The sequence below is a fragment of the Belonocnema kinseyi genome, chromosome 3, assembly GCF_010883055.1.
Source record: "Belonocnema kinseyi isolate 2016_QV_RU_SX_M_011 chromosome 3, B_treatae_v1, whole genome shotgun sequence".
In the NCBI taxonomy this organism is placed as follows: Eukaryota; Metazoa; Arthropoda; class Insecta; order Hymenoptera; family Cynipidae; genus Belonocnema; species Belonocnema kinseyi.
This window is the reverse complement of record NC_046659.1, coordinates 60610655-60628433: the sequence shown is the minus strand read 5'-3', so window position 1 is coordinate 60628433 and position 17779 is coordinate 60610655. Positions and strand designations below refer to the sequence as shown.

Genomic DNA, 17779 nt, shown 5'->3' with positions numbered 1-17779 from the left:
CCAGGGATATCGTATAGTCAAACCCCTAATAGCTATAATAGGGATATTAAGAATAGGTGTCTGAAGCCATTATCGGAAGAGCGCCGGTGCATTATGGGAGCTGCAAAATAAAATGGCGACGGTCTAATCGGGAGCAATGACAGTTGAGATTTACTTGGAACAATTAAACGCTTTTTACCACTTAAAATGTGCGCGAATGTTAATATTAAATGGAGTTTATGATGCAGTAATAATAATTTACATTTGTTTCGATTGTAGGCGATAACTATATTGAAATATCAAGAAACACGATAAAAACAACAAACTTGACCTCCAAATGCATTACATGGATTTCAGGGAAATTCCTTTTCGCGATAACAGACGAAAGATTGGCTACTGTAAGTTAACATATTTCTATAACAACTAAATTTTTTTTCTAATCTGAAGATAATACAATTATACATAATCTGTCGAAAATAAAAAACTTTCGAACTTAGCAATTTTGTCCAAATTACTGATTTACAAGAACAATTTACATAAAGTAACTAAATGTTTAACTCCTCTAACTAAACGTTTTACCTAATCCAAGCGTACCTCGCTGAAGTTTGCAACGTTTTAAAAAAAAACGAATTTACAAAAAAATTTTTTTGTGCGAGACCTAAAATTTAAAAGTTTCAGATAGGTCTATTTGATGATAAAAGTTACCCGCAAAAGTTTCAACCCCCTATCTCATCCGGAACACCCTCGTTTTCAACCCCTAACATATTGAAAAATCGGGAAAAATCCTCTAACATCCAGACCTAAAATTGTATGCTTTAGAATGGTTCCATCTGATGTCCAAAGACACTGAAAAAAGTTTCATTCCCCTATTTCATCCGGAACACCCCGTTTTTAACCCCCCAAAATATTGAAAAATCGACAAAAAATTCCCTAAAATCCAGACCTAAAATTTTATGCTTCAGAATGGTTCCATCTGATGTCCAAAGACACTAAAAAAAGTTTTATTCCCCTATTTCGTCCGGAACACCCCGTTTTCAACCCCCAAAATATTGAAAATTCGAACAAAAATTCCCTAAAATCCAGACCTAAAATTTTATGCTTCAGAATGGTTCCATCTGATGTCCAAAGACACTGAAAAAAGTTTCATTCCCCTATTTCATCCGGAACACCCTCGTTTTCAACCCCCAAAATATTGAAAAATCGAACAAAAATTCCAAAAAATTCCGTAACATCCAGACCTAAAATTTTATGCTTGCGAATCGTTCTACTTAACGTCCAAAGATGATAAAAAAAAGTTTAATTCCCCTGTCTCATTCGGAACCCCCTCGTTTTCAACCCCTAGTATAATGAAACTGAAAAAAATGCTACAAAGTCCCCTAACTTAAAGACCTGAAATTTTATGCTTTAGAATGGTTTCACCCAATGTCCGAAGACACCAAAAAAAGTTTCATTACCCTATCTCATCCGGAACCTAAAATTTTATGCTTCAGAATGGTTTCATCTGATGTCCAAAGACACTAAAAAAAGTTTTATTCCCCTATTTCATCCGGAACACCCCGTTTTCAACCCCCAAAATATTGAAAAATCGAACAAAAATTCCAAAAAATTCCCTAAAATCCAGACCTAAAATTTTATGCTTCAGAAGGGTTCCATCTGATGACCAAAGACACTGAAAAAATTTTCATTCCCCTATTTCATCCGGAACACCCCGTTTTCAACCCCCCAAATATTGGAAAATCGAAAAAAAATTCCAAAAGATTCCCTAAAATCCAGACCTAAAATTTTATGCTTCAGAATGGTTCCATCTGATGTCCAAAGACACTGAAAAAAATCCCATTCCCCTATTTCATCCGGAACACCCCGTTTTCAACCCCCAAAATATTGAAAAATCGAACAAAAATTCCAAAAGATTCCCTAAAATCCAGACCTAAAATTCTATGCTTCAGAATGGTTCCATCTGATGTCTAAAGACAATAAAAAAAGTTTCATTCCCCTATTTCATCCGGAACACCCCGTTTTCAACCCCCAAAATATTGAAAAATCGAAAAAAAATTCCAACAGATTCCCTAAAATCCAGACCTAAAATTTTATGCTTTAGAATGGTTCCATCTGATGTCCAAAGACACTAAAAAAAGTTTCATTCCCCTATTTCATCCGGGACACCCCGTTTTCAACCCCCAAAATATTGAAAAATCGAACAAAAATTCCAAAAGATTCCCTAAAATCCAGACCTGAAATTCTATGCGTTAGAATGGTTCCATCTGATGTCTAAAGGCAATAAAAAAAGTTTCATTACCCTATTTCATCCGGAACACCCCGTTATCAATCCCCAAAATATTTAAAAATCGAAAAAAAATTCCAACAGATTCCCTAAAATACAGACCTAAAATTCTATGCTTTAGAATGGTTCCATCTGATGTCTAAAGACAATAAAAAAAGTTTCATTCCCCTATTTCATCCGGAACACCCCGTTTTCAACCCCCAAAATATTGAAAAATCGAAAAAAAATTCCTTTGAGTTTAATATATTCTTGATTCACTCGTTCGCCTCAAGAATTTTTTTCCGTGCAGGCTGATTAATTAAATTCCTGCATTAGATTAAATAATACAATACTTTAAAGATTGACAACTATTTTTCGATAGTTTGCGTCATCCTTCATAATATAAATATTCATAACTTTATCCAAAAAATTTGTATTAAATAAATAAAATTTGTGTCATCTCCTTTTGTTAAAAAAAAAACAACATACTTCATCAGCGATTAATTCTGTGACAAGAGCATGAACCGCGAAATTAACTAAAATGATTATTGTCTCACAAGTTTTTGTGAATTAAGACTGGCAATAAAATTTTACTTTGTTAATTAACAAAACGTAAAAAATGGGAAATTTACCACAAAAGTGAAAAAAGGTGACAAATTTCCAAAAAAGGTGAACTAGGCGACAAATTACAAAAAAATTGAAAAAAGGTGAATAAGTGACAACCTGTAATGACTGCATAATTTCTAAACTTGTTGGAATTAACATAGAATTCTTTGAAATTCACCTTCAATTCTTTGGAACTGTTAAGAACCCCGACGACAAAAAAAAAATACCTTGACGATAAAATTTACCGAAAGAGAAAATTAAAATCCTACACATATTGCCGAAAGGCCATACTAAATTTAAAAATTACCAGCTGAAAATTAAGTTGGAGATTTAAAAAACTTTGAATTAAATGATAGCTTTAAAGTTGAAAAGTTCAAACTTAGTCCTAATAGTAATAAATTCAAAATTTATTTCATTGAAAAATTGGAAGACAGTAAAATAAAACAATTCTTGATTTTAGGGCCATACAAATTAAAAAATTTAGAAAGCAAGGATTCAAAACTGTACAACTGAACAAATTGTGACGTTCTAAACAAAAGAACTACAAATTTAATGTACTGAAAATAAAATTTTCAAATTGAAGACATTATAATTGAACAATGTTTTAATTAGGTCCTTAAAAATTAAATGATTTTAAAAGTAGGCTTGAAAAAGGCTTAAAATGGCGCAAAATAACACAATTTTTTTATGGAATTTGTTAAGTAAGCAGTTTTATGACAAAAGACACTTAAGCCGATTGAATAGATTTCCCTATTCAGTAATAAAAACATTCCCAGTCCAAGAAAACTATTATCATTTCACCATTTTCCCGGTCCAGCGGCTACCCGGATTTAAATAAATGATCTTACATGGATTTTAGTTTTAAAGGTAAAAATACTTTTGAATTTTGCAAATATTTTTTCGGTTTTAAAAAAGAATTACAATTTAGTGAGCATGAAAAGCAATATAATTGTTCATAAATTTAAATATAGAAGTTCCATTAGTCAATAGTTTACTTTGGAAAAAAGAAAACAGGTAAAATAAGTAAAATATGTTATCACCCAGTATATATCGGTCGTCGACTTTTAATTATTAGTTGAAACATGAACCATATATAGGATAGGCGCTCTATTCATAACGCACATCCAAGTATGTAGGTACTCTCAACATTGAATAATACTACACCGCGTAATAATTCGCCCAGCTTTAATACATTTGCACCCAGCGAAACGTCTCTATTCATGCTCTGAAAATTTTTCGCCATTTCGAAAGACTCATAATAATGAACTATCTGAGAATGATTTGGTCTCAATTAACTCTTAAAAACTTCCTCTTCTTTCAATTGCAAAAATATTCATTTATTTTTAAATCAAAAACTAAAAACCTCCTAATCATAACTGCATATTAAAAAATAATTTTCAGAAGGTTGAAGAAGTCCCAAAAACACTTTGGCCTATAAATAAGCCTTCAAAATTCTATCCAACTTTTACTACAGAAAATTTAAAAATCCTAAAAAGAAGAATATTCTCAAAGATATTCTCTTTGATTTAATAATTAAAATAATTGGTTTTACAACGTTCTACATCAGATGTAAAGACAATTCAAGAAAAAAAAATTATTCTTCAGAATAACTTAAAGCCCTTGACAAATAATATGAAGCAAAAAAAAATTTCTTTTAATCCCAATGTTGCTCACTAAACAAAAATCAAGATGAAATAATCTTGATTTTTCCAAATATTTTCTGTACAATAAATTCCTTTTCACAGTCAAACATTCGAAATTCGCAGTGAGAATGGATGAAAAATCGGAATGTTGTGTATACTATGTACACCCCTTGTTTGTCAATCGACTAGACGCAAGTGCACATTTCTATAGCAACCTCTGTTACTTTCTTATCCCAAAAACTTGCGTGGACACAAATACAAAATCTTTTTATCAGGAAAAGTGTTCTACCTCATCAGCGCAATAATTTAAACAGAAATTACTTTTAGTTTCGGATTTCTCATGCAAAGAATCTATGTAGAGATGAATTTGTGAATAAAAAAAGGTATCGGAAGTTGGATTATTCCTTTCAGAACAGTTTGATTCTACCTATCGAATCTCTCATCGCTATGTCAGTTGCAGCTTTCTTTCCTTGTGATAAGATGAATCTGATGTTAGTTTCAACAGTACGCCTACTCATCCCGTTCTTTCTTTTGAATAGAATGTTTATTTTTTTATTTGAATTCTAATCGACAATAAAGTACTATCAAAAAGGTATTAAGACTGAAAAGAAATAGGAAATGATTCAAATATATTATTAATTACTCAAGACGATTTAAACGTTTATCAAGCTATAGTAGAATTTTTCAAAATTAAATATATTGGGCACCTTTATCCATGTATACTTTATCTCACAAGAAATTTAGCACTTTCGGAATTTATAGCTAATTTTTAATATTCCTGCATTCTGTTTTGCACCGCCCCTCAGTAATTTTTCCTCATAGGTCCTGAAACTACAGAGAAACTCTGGGAGAGATTAAAAATCCATCAGAGTAAAAGATTATTGTTATAAATAACCAACACAGATTTAAAACAGGGCGACCAGTAGAATCATCATAAAACTATTTGAAGTTTTTTCTCGGGTTTCAAAAAATATCACTGGCCATTACAATTTTAAAAATAAAGCCTTAAAAACTGAAAAATCTCAAACTTGATGTAAGTATTCACAATTAAACAAAAAATAAAAGGATTGAAATATTTTAAAGTGAAACAAATCTAAATATGAAGGATTTGAACTTATAAATTGAAACCTTAAAAACTGAATAATTTTTAATCAAATCGGAACCGTAAAAATTGACCAAATATTATTTTAGAAACTTACAAAATTTTTAACTCGATGCAAGTTTTCAAAATGGAATATTCTTGAATATATTCTCCTTAGAATTCTACCTCTAAGTTCTACATAGAATTGCCTATTATAAAATTTTACTAATCTGTTATAATTTATAGGAAAGGGGAAGTTTAAAAAGATATATCTTTAAAAATTAAAAGTTCGCGTTTTAAAAACTGAACAGCCTGAAAATGGAGGAACTCAAATTAAACACAGGGTTTCTTTTATAAATACATTTAAAAAACTATTTGAATTCAAATAAATTTAATATTGCATAATTTCAATTTTTGACGATATATGTCTACATAATTGTGTAACTTTAGAGTTGAAGGGTTTTAGCATAGAACTAAATAACGAACAAAATCAGACCTTCTCAGGAAAACGAAAAACCACTATGTGATATCGAAATTGGAGCAGGCTCGGCTACGGATTGCGATGAAAAATATAAAATCGTCAGTTTCAATAGAAATTAAAACTTACTTCTAAAATATTGATTTTTTGAATGTAGGTGAAAAACATTTAATCTAAAAAAGTTTTCAAATTCACAGTAAATTGTCCAAGAATGTTTATTTTAGTTTTACCAGTTTTAAAATTCGGCTTCCGACAGTGTTTACAAAAAAAATTGCTCCCTAGATACGGGGATGCTGAATAATAATAAAAATTTGGATGAGAACAAAATTGTTCCGAGAAAATCAAAATTTAGTATAACGGTATCGCTCTGTGACATACGTTTTTTCGGCGAAAGACCTAAAACATTTCAATAAGCAATAATAATTTGATAATGTAAATAATAATTTTCTGAACAATTTTGGTTATCTAGTTCTATACGGACATACTGCAGTTAAGTTCCGTTAAAATTAATTTTTTTAGAATCAGAAACACAAAACTAAATGCTTTTAAGTTGGAAAACGTTCCAATTTAAAAATTTAAGCTTCCGACATTAAACAATTAAAAAATTTAAGTTGTTAGAATTGAACAGTATCAAACTGAATGCTCACAATATTTCACAATGCACGATTAAATGTTTTAAAAACTTTCAAAATTTCAAGTTTAAGTCATGGAAAGTTTTGAAAATTAAAAACGTAAAAATTAAATACCGCTATTAAAATTTTAAAGTTCAAATTGAAAGTTTCAAAGCTGAAGATTCTGAAAGAGGAACTAAAGCTAAATATCAGACCAAAGAACTCAAAATTAACAACTGATATATTCAAAAATCAAAAATATAATATTACACAATTACACAATACACACTCGAGCTAGAAGAAACAATTCAAACAAAAAAATTTACACTTCTTCTTTTTTAAATTTGAGGTCCTAAAAATAAAATTATTTTACAATTAGCTGCACAGAAATAAATTATTTCAAGTACGTTCTTTATGGAAATTCGATTTGTTTAAATTGGTCCAATTTTCAAATGAAAAACTGCAACTGATTAAAAAATTAAAAATCAACAAGTTAATATCCACTAATAAGTTAGAAATTCAAAAATTAAACATTATACAAAACTTGTAAATTTTGAAGAGCTGAAAATTCTAAATTTTAAAATCGAACTCTTAAAAAATTCCATAGTATGCCGCTTGATATCAAAAGTAAAATTTAAAGTGATTGAATAAATGTTTCAACGGAGAATTATTAAACAAATTTCCAGCCAACAAATAATAAATTCATGGTTATTTTTCGATTTTTCTGGTTTCCCTCCCAGCTCCCAACCTGAAATTTAAAATAAACTGAATAATTGCTAATGAAAACATATAAAATGAAAACAAAAAATATATTTTGAAGGTGATCTCTAAAGTTGGCTCTTAAATTAGAAATTGTTTTACTGCATCTGCATCACAATAAAGATACGAAGATGGTAATCTTTAGACAGTAGCAGACCAGATGCCCTTGACCACGAGTATGGCTTTACCTTCAGTCACCCCATATAACACCATCAAGAAGCATATGGGGGACGTGTTCACGCTAATAATTAGGCAGGTAAGTAAACACTGCCCCTCAGGTTTCTACTCTCCCTCCGACAAACTCTCGTCACACTTTAAGTAACTCTATAAAGAATTTATTCTCCAAAAGACAGGAGCAAAAATTGACGCAATAAGGCCTTCCACCCTAAAAAATTTCAATATATAATTAGCAAATAATACACTCGCTTCTTTCATATCAAGTCAGGCTTTCAAACAATAATTTAAAAACCAAACTTGACCAATGTGCTTAACATACTCTATACTTTCAACTGACAAATAATATTTACGAGCAATTATTATCAGATAAGTCTGAAAATTTATACTTGTATCAATTTATGCCTCTTTTAAGTCGAAATCCTTCACAAATTAAAGTCAGTTCTCATATTTACAGCTTATTAATTTACATGAATGCATCTCTTTTAAATAAATAGAACATTTTTCAAACATGTAGACGAAGCTTAAAAAAAAATCCACGCAATGTGTTATGTGCAATCTACGGAAGTTATTATTTCTTTTTAAAAAAGGGTTAATTTTAGATCAACAAGAATTGATGAAGTAATATAATACATAAAGTCCACCAGGTGGGAAAATTTTGATGCTTAGTAAAGGAAAGTGAGCTGTGCGACTTCAAAATGTCGTCAAGTAATTTACAATCGAATTGCGTATAGCAAACTGAATCATGATCACAAAAATGCGGATACTTTATCATTACTTTCTCGTGCAGTGATGATTCAGATGCAGATCTGTAATTCTATACCAGTCTGGAAGAACCAAGAAACACCTGCAATAATTTCCCTAGCTCAAGTCTAATCTATAAAACGATAAAAAAAAACTGGACAAAAATAAATTTTAATAGGTACATCTTACTGCAGTTTATAATCTTCAAATGATAAATAAAATTCTTGAAAAATCTTTTGATAGCATACCAACTTGTAGTGTATTCAATGTTACAAGAAAAGCAGTATCTAATAATTAATCAATTATATTTTCAATTCCTGCAAATTTACTTACTAAATATAGAAAATAAATCAGAAAAAGTGTGAAAAAGAGAATATTTCATTCAATCTAGAAAATCGCTCTAATAAAAGAGGCCTTCGGTTTAATTATGAAAACAAACCTACATACGCTTTGTTGCAGGTCGTAATTAAAACTCATGTAATATTCGTATAAAAGTTAATAAAATCTTTACTCGCTTCCTAAATTGCACTATTTAAATGTGTTCCAAATTGAAAAATTCTTATTCACTTTCCTAGGACTATAGATACTGAGTTATTAATATTATTTATACAATCTTTGATATTTAATGAATAAGGGTTACAGAATGATTGAAGCTCGATAAAGATATTTTTTTAATGCCTAATTTCGTGTAACAACTTTCACTCGACGTTCATTAAACTGTCATTTCCGCCATGCATTTCACACATATAGTATTACGAAGTAAAAGAAAGAAAAGCGAGATTTAATTACATATAATCTCTTCAGAAACTAGGGATCATATTACAGGTGGTTTACTAAAAGGAGGAAGAACATCGTTTGAAAGAAGCTTTGCTTGAAAGATTAAGATTTTTAAGATTAAAATTAGTAAATGTTACATTTCGTTACGTATTTAACTATATCATATTCGATATCACGTTTCGGAAAGTTATATTATTAAGAATTCAGTAGGTACATTTTTAACTCCGAATTCTGGAAATAGTTAAAAAGAAATAGGATTTATTTCCTGTTTACTTGATTTAAAATATTTCCAGATTCAAATGTTTTTCAATTCAAGATTATCTTTTTTTTTAAATATTATTAATGAAATTATTGCAATCTTGAATTTAATATTCATGTTTAACACAAATATTACACTTGCTAAAAAAATTAATTAAAATTACAACTTTCAATAGGATACAAACTTTTTAAAAAAATCCACAAATGCCTGTAGTTTACAACAATCCTATTTGTCAAGTAAGGTTATTTCATTATTTCTCATAACTTTTAATTAGTGAAAAATTATAAAACGTAAATTGAAAAAAAAAGAATCCAAAGTTTGCGACATTTAGGAAAACAAAAAATTCTTGTAAAAAATGGAGATAGATTTTCAATTCGCTTATTGTAATTTGATCTGTGATAATAATAAATACAATTCACTTGAATTTAAAGAATATTACTTAGGTATTAACTTTAAGAAATGAATGATTCTGAAAGCTAGTTCCATCTACAAGCTGATATGATTCAAAGTTCAATATATTAAATAAAAATAACCTATTATTCCTTGGTATTTTATTCCCGCAACCTTAAATAATGCATTTCATGCATTATTTTTACGTTATCATCACATTTTTCTGAATGGAATCTTTAAAAAATTGAAGGCGATATATTCTTCAAACAAATGTAAAAAAACCGCAAACAGTTACACAATCATTTATTTCCAAATATTTTATCAATATATAAAAAGTCAATTTTTAAAACTTTGAATCTCACACTCATAAAATATGCAAAATCGATAAATAAATAAAAATTAAGAAATACATGAGAAATTATTCGTCTGAAATCAGAATATGTATGCTCAAACTGAACTTCAAAATCAAACTTTTCAAAATTGAAAAAAAAATTAAAATTAGCAAAGCTTAAAACTTTATAATTTCGGAGTAAAACGCCGCGTCAAATACCAAAAACATATTTGAGGGGGGCTACAAAATCCCAATTTCGAAATGTCCTGACTGTCCCTGAACTTTTTCCTGACCAATTCTTAATTTTTCCTTCGGGAATAAAAACAACCTTTACACCTAGTAAATCAACAATGTTAAAGTAAAAAAAATCGGTTCTCAATTTAATTAAAACACTTTTGGTGACAGCAATCATGCAGCATTTGATAACAGTCCACCCACAAATTAATTAATACATACATAAAATACATCAATTTTAAACCAAACAGTTGACTTTTTAACTCAAACAAAGTGTAATAGTTGATATTTACAACAAAAATTATTATTATTTTAAACAAAAAAGACTTGAATTAAACAAAATAAAAACAATTTTAAACAAAGTTGTTGAGTCCTCAACTAAAATAGGCAAAATTCGAACCAAGAAATATTTTTCAATCAATAAGAGAAAAAAAATCTCATCCAAAATGTTGAGCTTTTAAGCAACAAAGATGAGTTTTCTGGAAAACAGTTGAATTTTCAATCCAAAAATATGGACTTTGTGGCAAAATAATCAAATTTTCATCAACAAAAAAATAAATATTTAATAATATTTGCATTTACATTGTAAAGGATTAATTTACAATAAAATAGTTACATTTTTATCCAGAGAATTTATTATTTAACTAAAATGAAGATGAATATTAAAAAAAAAAAGATCAACTTTCTACAGAAAGACAGATTTTCAACAAAATACATTAATTTATCAACCAAAAAAAGAAAACGAGTATATTAATTTTAGGAGCGTTCCAAAAAATCCGACTATTCGTACCGAAAATTCGGAACAAACAGCCAAATTTCCAGCGCCCCTATTCGTACCGAAAAAATCCGGTGATTCGTAGCGAAATTTCGTTAAATCTTAATTTTAACCCCCAAAAGAACAGTTAAAATGTCAATAAACAAATAAATTTTCAACTAAATAAAGTCAATTGTCAACGAAACAGTTAAACTGCCAACAAAGAAAAAAGGTTTGCAAATAAAATGATGAATCATCGACTAGATTCAACTAAAAGATTTTAATTTTAAACCAAAGGCAGACGAATTTCACCACGAAACACGAATTATAAACAAAATCGTTGAATCATCAACCAAAACAGATTCATTTTCAACCAACCAGTTGTGGGTTGTAACAAAAGAAAGATGCAATTTCTACGAAAGAGAATTAATTTTTAAGAAAATTGTTGAACAACTCTCAATAGCATAAATTAAATTTAATTTTAGTTTATCGAAAATTCCTTGACTCGTCAGGTTTTCCGTGACATTCCCTGTTCAGTGTTAAACTTCCTGATTTTCCCTAATCAGTTTTATATTCCCTGACTTTCTGAAACTCCATGATTTGTAGCAACCCTGTATAATTTAAATTGGAATGGTAGAAATTTTAAAGAATTAAAAAGCGAATTCTTTCACATTTCCACACTTTTAAAATTCCATGTGATATCAAGTTAAGTGTGAAGCGACTGATTTTTTTTTCAAACTAATTTTACAGATTAATTCGCAGATCGAAAAATAAATTCACTTGCATTTTTCCTGGTCTTGAAAGAGAGAAGTACAAATTCTATAATTTAGTTATAATTAATTACATAATTGTGGAATTATATAATTCCAACTGAGAGAACTGGTAAAATTTAACTCAAATTGCGACATTTAAAATGGAACTATAATTATGATAATTATCTTTGTTTGTTAAGAATTCGATTTTAAAAAGAAATTGCGAAAAATGTCCATCATCACCAATTTATACAATTTTTCTACACCATTTGATTAATTGCTTAAAGTAGAATAATTAATTATTTTACTCCATTCGCCTTTCTACTTTTGAAAAGAACTCGATCCGTCAAATGAGAAATTACCATTTATCAATACAGCACAATTTTCCGAATCAGATGAGAATGAAAATATGAATGCCGATTGACCAGAAACGTATTCTCTGAGATGTTCGCAGCCCTTAGGCTGCCTTAGGCATCGCGAAAGCTAAAGTCAAGAATCGCAAAAGTCGAATTCAAGGGAGTGACCTTGTTAGAATTGGTGAAATGGGGCTGAAATTGCGGGCGTGAATACACCAGGGGTCGAAAAGATGAGGGAGACTGGGGTAACATCTGGCCCCTGCTCATGTTGTAACTACAAGATCCGCTACACCATCAAAATCTTCCTGTCAAATACTCGTTTCCGAGCACGCTCCACGGTATATATGTTTAGGGCAATCACCTCCCGAGGACATTGTACGGACTCGAAAAAACCACAACATTTCAATGGGACAAATTCCCGGCCTTCTTCATCGATGATGAGCCTGGATGGGCATCCGAAACCGGGCAATCTTCCTCCTCCCAGGTTTCCTCGCCCGGGACAAGAGGCATAAACAATGAGCGGGGCGAACAAAAAAGAAGCCGTGCTCTGCCTCGGAAGGAGGTCGAACTTATCAAAAAAAATGTACTCACTTCATGGTTGCTGCACTGGAGAGCGTGTGCTAGGCCCTCATGCAAGATGTGTTTCTGCTTCTGCACAATATCTCACTGATCCCATGAAAACACGCGAGATTTGGACAGGACTTGCGATAATTTGACATAAATAAAGCGACACTAACACCACCGTGACACCCTACTGCTGCACATCTGGTCGGCCATATTGCCGATTTGTTCGTTTCCATAACCTATACAGCTTCTAGATGAAAGACTCGACTTGAGTTCGATGATCGCGAGAACTTTTTTTTCTGCTAAATGATAAAGAATGATTTAAAATTAAAATATGTAGTAATTTCATATAAAGTAATCTCATGAATTTGATCCTTGAGCGTTTTTTGTATAAAAAGACAATTCTTAAAATAAGGATTTGGCTGAATTGAAATATTGATCGCAAATATTCTCAAAATATTATTTTCTCATTTAAATTATTAATTGCAAAAAACATGTACAAAATCACTATATTTCGTGTTCAATCGTGTTTCATATAGTAGGAATATCCATTACTTAAAAATAATAATTTATCACAATGTATTCCTCTAAATAAATCGTCTCGAAAGATATAAATTTAAAAATCCCGGGCTTTGAAAATTGGATAAAATAGTTCGAATTCCCACTCACAGAGGCGTTCAAAGCTATTTTCAAATCTGTTTTATCGACAGTAATTTCATCCCCTCCAATCGCACATACAAATGACAATCGCTGACACTTCTTTAGCATTTGAATGCAGAGCCTTATACGGTTGTAGAAATGGCAAGCGAGAAAAAATCTTTGAAATCGTCGCCGAAAGGTGGAAAGTCTAATGAAGAAATATTCGCAGGGTTTCAGACTCTTCGAAATGAGCAAAGAATTATGGCTAGCAAACTTTCCGAGATGGAAATGGAGTTAAATGAACACAAGTAAGTACTTTGCTTGTCACGCTATTCTAACCTCAAAACTTACCAAACTCAAAATAATTCACAATAATGTAAGATCTTTTGGAAGCCTTAAATCACAGTGATCAAAGTACAGATTTTACTTCTTATACTGAGTAACAGAAACTTATTTGTGTGTATATCATCTTGATATACTTTATTTTTGATTCAAAGTCTTTCGGCGCAATTCCCATGTGCACGTTTCATAAACATTACAAAAATAGAATGCAATATAATCTTTTTTTATAGAGAGAATTTAGAAGGTGAACTTGAACTTTTATTTACTGTTTTTAGTAATTTTAAATGAAGGTGTGTATTAGTAAAATATTGGAATGATAATTTGGTGGAAATTGAAATTTTCGTTTCGAAATATATTTATAAGTTTCTGTATTAACTAAAGTGAATTGTATTGTTTGAATAAACTGGAATATAACATCCATATTTCCATTTAAAGTCGAAATTAAAAAACCGTGGCTACGTGTATCGAAACTATAACTTCGGTACTAGTAGCTGGATATTTTTGGTACGAATAGGGGAAGCTAGAAAAGGGGCTATTTGTACCGAACGTCCAGTAGATTTAGCTGGATTTTTTGGTACGTGTAGACACTTTTGAATTAAAAGACGAGATTTTGTTTTATAGTGGTTGCAATTTGAATATCTTTAAAAACAAAAGCCTTTGTATTATTGACTTCAATTTTCCTAACAATTAATCATTAATTAATAATACCAGTTCTTTAAAAGTTATTTACATTTTGTAGGATTGTTATAGACACATTGAAAAATGTAGACCCAAAGAAAAAGTGTTATAGAATGATTGGCGGCATTCTTTGTGAACGTACAGTTGAAGAAGTGATGCCTGCTTTAGTTACAAATAAAGAACAGGTTCGTCACAATAGTTGATGTCGTCAACTAAATTAATAATTAGGTAAAGAAAATTAATGAAATTATTCAAATTAAATATAATCTTTCAGTTGACGAAAGTTATAGAGAGCTTAAACGAGCAGTTAACAAAAAAAGGAGTCGAGATTAACGATTACAAAGAGAAACACAATATTAGAATTCGAGGTCAAGACGAAATACCACAACACGATGAAGATTCGAAGGAAGCGAAAAGAAATGCAATAGTCGTAAACCCTATCGAAGTTTAAAGCATACTCATTTGTGCATCGTGTAAGTTGAAATCCACGTGTGATAGTAATTTTTGTTTATCATCGTCTGCCGCATTTATTTATCGAATTTCCTAACCATTTATTGTAAAATGTATCAACTGTACTTAGAATTATTTTGAGAATCTCCAAAAGCGATTCAAAAGCACGCAATAGAATAAGGTAGATCAGTTACTGTTTCATGTAGGATGGTAAATATCTTTTTCTGAACTAGAATCGACGAAAATATTTCATTTATTTTTTGGTTGTTAAGTTTGTTCCTGCGGGCAAACAATTTTCTTTAACTATATTTAAAAGCAGCGTAATTAGAAAAAATAGAATTATTAATTGTTCACTAAAAATTAATACGGCTCAAATAATATCCTTGAGATTGTAGTAAAGACAATTATCAAAGTAAATTTTATAAACATTGTTTAATACTCAAATAGGTTTGATCTTTTAGTGCCCTTACCTTTCAATGGCTTTACAGGGTTGCTGCAGAAGTCCGGTTTCAAAATTACATGACTTCCAGGTTTACTTTTGTAAAAATCTGGTATATTCTATTCAATTTCAAAACATTCTCCTGGCTGCAAACTAAATTACCAAGAATGATGTGTTTAGTGTATAATTGTTAAGTCTGAAATAGGTGCGAGAAATAAAATTCAATGATTTTACCAAGTCTGATAGCAATCTTGCTTTATTTTATTATTGCGAGAACAGCATCACTTAATTGGAACTATAGGGTACGAGGGGTTGACAAATTTTTGAGTGTAAATGAGATTTCAGAAATATTTCTAAAGTTTTTACAAAAATTAAAAAGATTTCTCAAATATGTGAAAGTTTTCGTAAGATTTCAAGAGATATCATAAATATTTTCAAATGCAGTGAAGTCTCTCCAATTCCAAGTCCCTCGTACACATTACATTCTTTAAGAATCCATCAAACTTTTTCGAGAAAATATTCTAAACGTAAAAGTAAGTCATAAATGTCAGAATAGTAATATTTGTCGATTGTAGAATGTATTTTCTCAGTCATGTTCCATTCTTTTGTCGATTGACGACCTTTCAGTGTCAAACAAAATTTTTTAAATTCAGGTTGATTATATTTTGTGATACAGAAAGGTCATCAATCAACAAAAGAATTGCACGTGACTGAGAAAATACATTCTACACTTACGAAATATTACCATCAGACCTTTATAACTTATATGTACGTTTGAAATATTTTCTCCAAAAAGTCGTATACAGTTGCAGTCCCATGTGGTAACTTTCCTGACGAATGACATTCCTACCTAACATTCTTCACTTTAAAAATATGAATATTTAAACATAAATTTTTGAACGTTTAGAATATTTTCTCCAAAAAGTTGTCTGCACTCCTATGTCAAGCAATATGCTAACCTTCCAGACATTTTGATCTATTTCAGCATGACCACGTTCGCGACGTTATTCTGCAACTCACTATTCCGCAAAATATTTTAGTCGTTTTTTCGATGCTTTTATAATGATTTTTAGTTGGCAAATTGTCGTACGTCAACGAACTGCGCAAATCGAGGCCGTTCGAACCATTTCCAATTGTAATACATAATATTGCGCAATATCTGCATGTGAGTAACCGCGCACTGCGGTCAGGGACACCGGGAATTTTTTGAGATCCGGAAATAAGGGTGAATTTATTTTTTGTCCGGGAGTTTTACAAATTTTTAAAAGAAAAATTTGACCTATTTCGAGTTCAATAGTTTTTTTTTAATCATTAATAGAATTGTTATCTTTTTCAAGTATGATATCATTAAGTTTCCAATGCGTAATTTTAAAATCTTTTACTTCCAAAATTTTCCATTTTAGATTTTTCTTCTTAGGCGTACATTTTTTATGTAATGAATTTCAAAATGCAGTCTTAAATACTTAAACAATCCATTCAAAATTTAAGAATTTTCAGATTAGAACTTAAAAACTTAAACTGTTTAAATTTGAAAGACCTAGTCATTAACCCTTAAACGGCCAAAACGCCACTACCGGTACACTGCTTTTCAACGGCCAATAACTAAGACTATTCGACACTAGAAGAAATTGAGACACATATATTTTTATTGCTTAAGATCTCCTCTTTCCGACGTTGCCAATGAAATTCCTCAAAAAATTTACTTATTATCCCAAAATGCAGTTTAAACAAAAAAAACGTGATTTTTCGTGCCTATTTTTTTCTTGTGAACCATTTTCCAAAGCTTTTCGTGTCTGTAATTAACTTGAAATCTCACTAATGGGTGGTATAAATGTCTAAACTTTGAGAATCCATGGTTCAAAGATCGATTTTTCGTTTTAGTATTTTCAAAATGGCGTCTTAATGGCAAAATTTTTGTGAAAACATTCATGAATTTTTTTACAATAAACGATGCGCTTTTCGGAATAATCATCAAGAATAAAAAGTTCTTGTAATCAAACAAGAAATACGCCTGAATTTTTTCGAAGCATTTTGAGCAAAATTTTGGATTTTGCATATGAACAATTTTTGCAAAATTCAAAATTTTGCTCAAAACGCTCGGGAAAAATTCAGGCGTATTTCTCAGCCGATTACAAGAACTTTTTATTCTTGACAAATTTTCCGAAAGGCGCATAGTTTTTCAATAAAAAATTTTCATAGTTCTAAGCATCGTGTAAGAGTAAAATGATTCACGAATATCTATAGTCCGTCTGCCGCAAACAAAGTTTACGTTGCCCAACTATCACCAACATGGAGTTCGACGAATATCGATAGTCTTTTTTATTAAAGGGATTTTATATATTTTTTTTACATTTAAACATTTTTTTTTATGGAGAATTTTTTTCATTTCAGATTTCAATCCGTTGAAATCATTTTGATCCTGCTGTTTCCGAATGTAATTTTGAGAAACAATGTAAGCAGCAATACATGTTGCAATCAA

General features: G+C 30.3%; 2 protein-coding genes across 3 annotated transcripts in view; one reads left to right on the top strand and one right to left on the bottom strand.

Annotated features, from left to right (window-relative positions):
* The window catches only part of LOC117168728 (protein enabled), a 48549-nt gene extending 35598 nt beyond the window's left edge, over nt 1-12951 (bottom strand). The window contains exon 1 of the mRNA XM_033354457.1: nt 12780-12951. Coding sequence (XP_033210348.1) covers nt 12780-12784 — 5 coding nt within the window. The 5' untranslated portion in view covers nt 12785-12951. The remainder of the gene's footprint in view (nt 1-12779) is intronic.
* Nucleotides 12952-13500: 549 nt separating this feature from the next.
* LOC117170218 (prefoldin subunit 2) lies at nt 13501-15491 on the top strand. Of its 2 annotated transcripts, XM_033356833.1 has the most exons (4): nt 13501-13699; nt 14473-14596; nt 14686-14884; nt 15350-15491. In XM_033356833.1, exons 1-3 carry the CDS (start codon nt 13551-13553, stop codon nt 14860-14862), a joined length of 450 nt encoding a protein of 149 aa, XP_033212724.1. In that variant the 5' UTR covers nt 13501-13550; the 3' UTR covers nt 14863-14884; nt 15350-15491. The 2 variants fall into 2 exon arrangements, with proteins under 2 accessions (XP_033212724.1, XP_033212723.1); XM_033356832.1 differs by lacking the exon at nt 15350-15491 and having other exon boundaries at nt 13502-13699; nt 14686-15305.
* Nucleotides 15492-17779: the final 2288 nt, after the last annotated feature.

Excerpts from the sequence above, each read along its gene's own strand:
- LOC117170218 (XM_033356833.1), top strand. The coding sequence starts at position 13,551 with ATGGCAAGCGAGAAAAAATCTTTGAAATCGTCGCCGAAAGGTGGAAAG. Across the intron at positions 13,700-14,472 it reads ATGGAGTTAAATGAACACAA|GATTGTTATAGACACATTGA; the intron begins GTAAGTACTTTG and ends TACATTTTGTAG. Across the intron at positions 14,597-14,685 it reads TAGTTACAAATAAAGAACAG|TTGACGAAAGTTATAGAGAG; the intron begins GTTCGTCACAAT and ends ATAATCTTTCAG.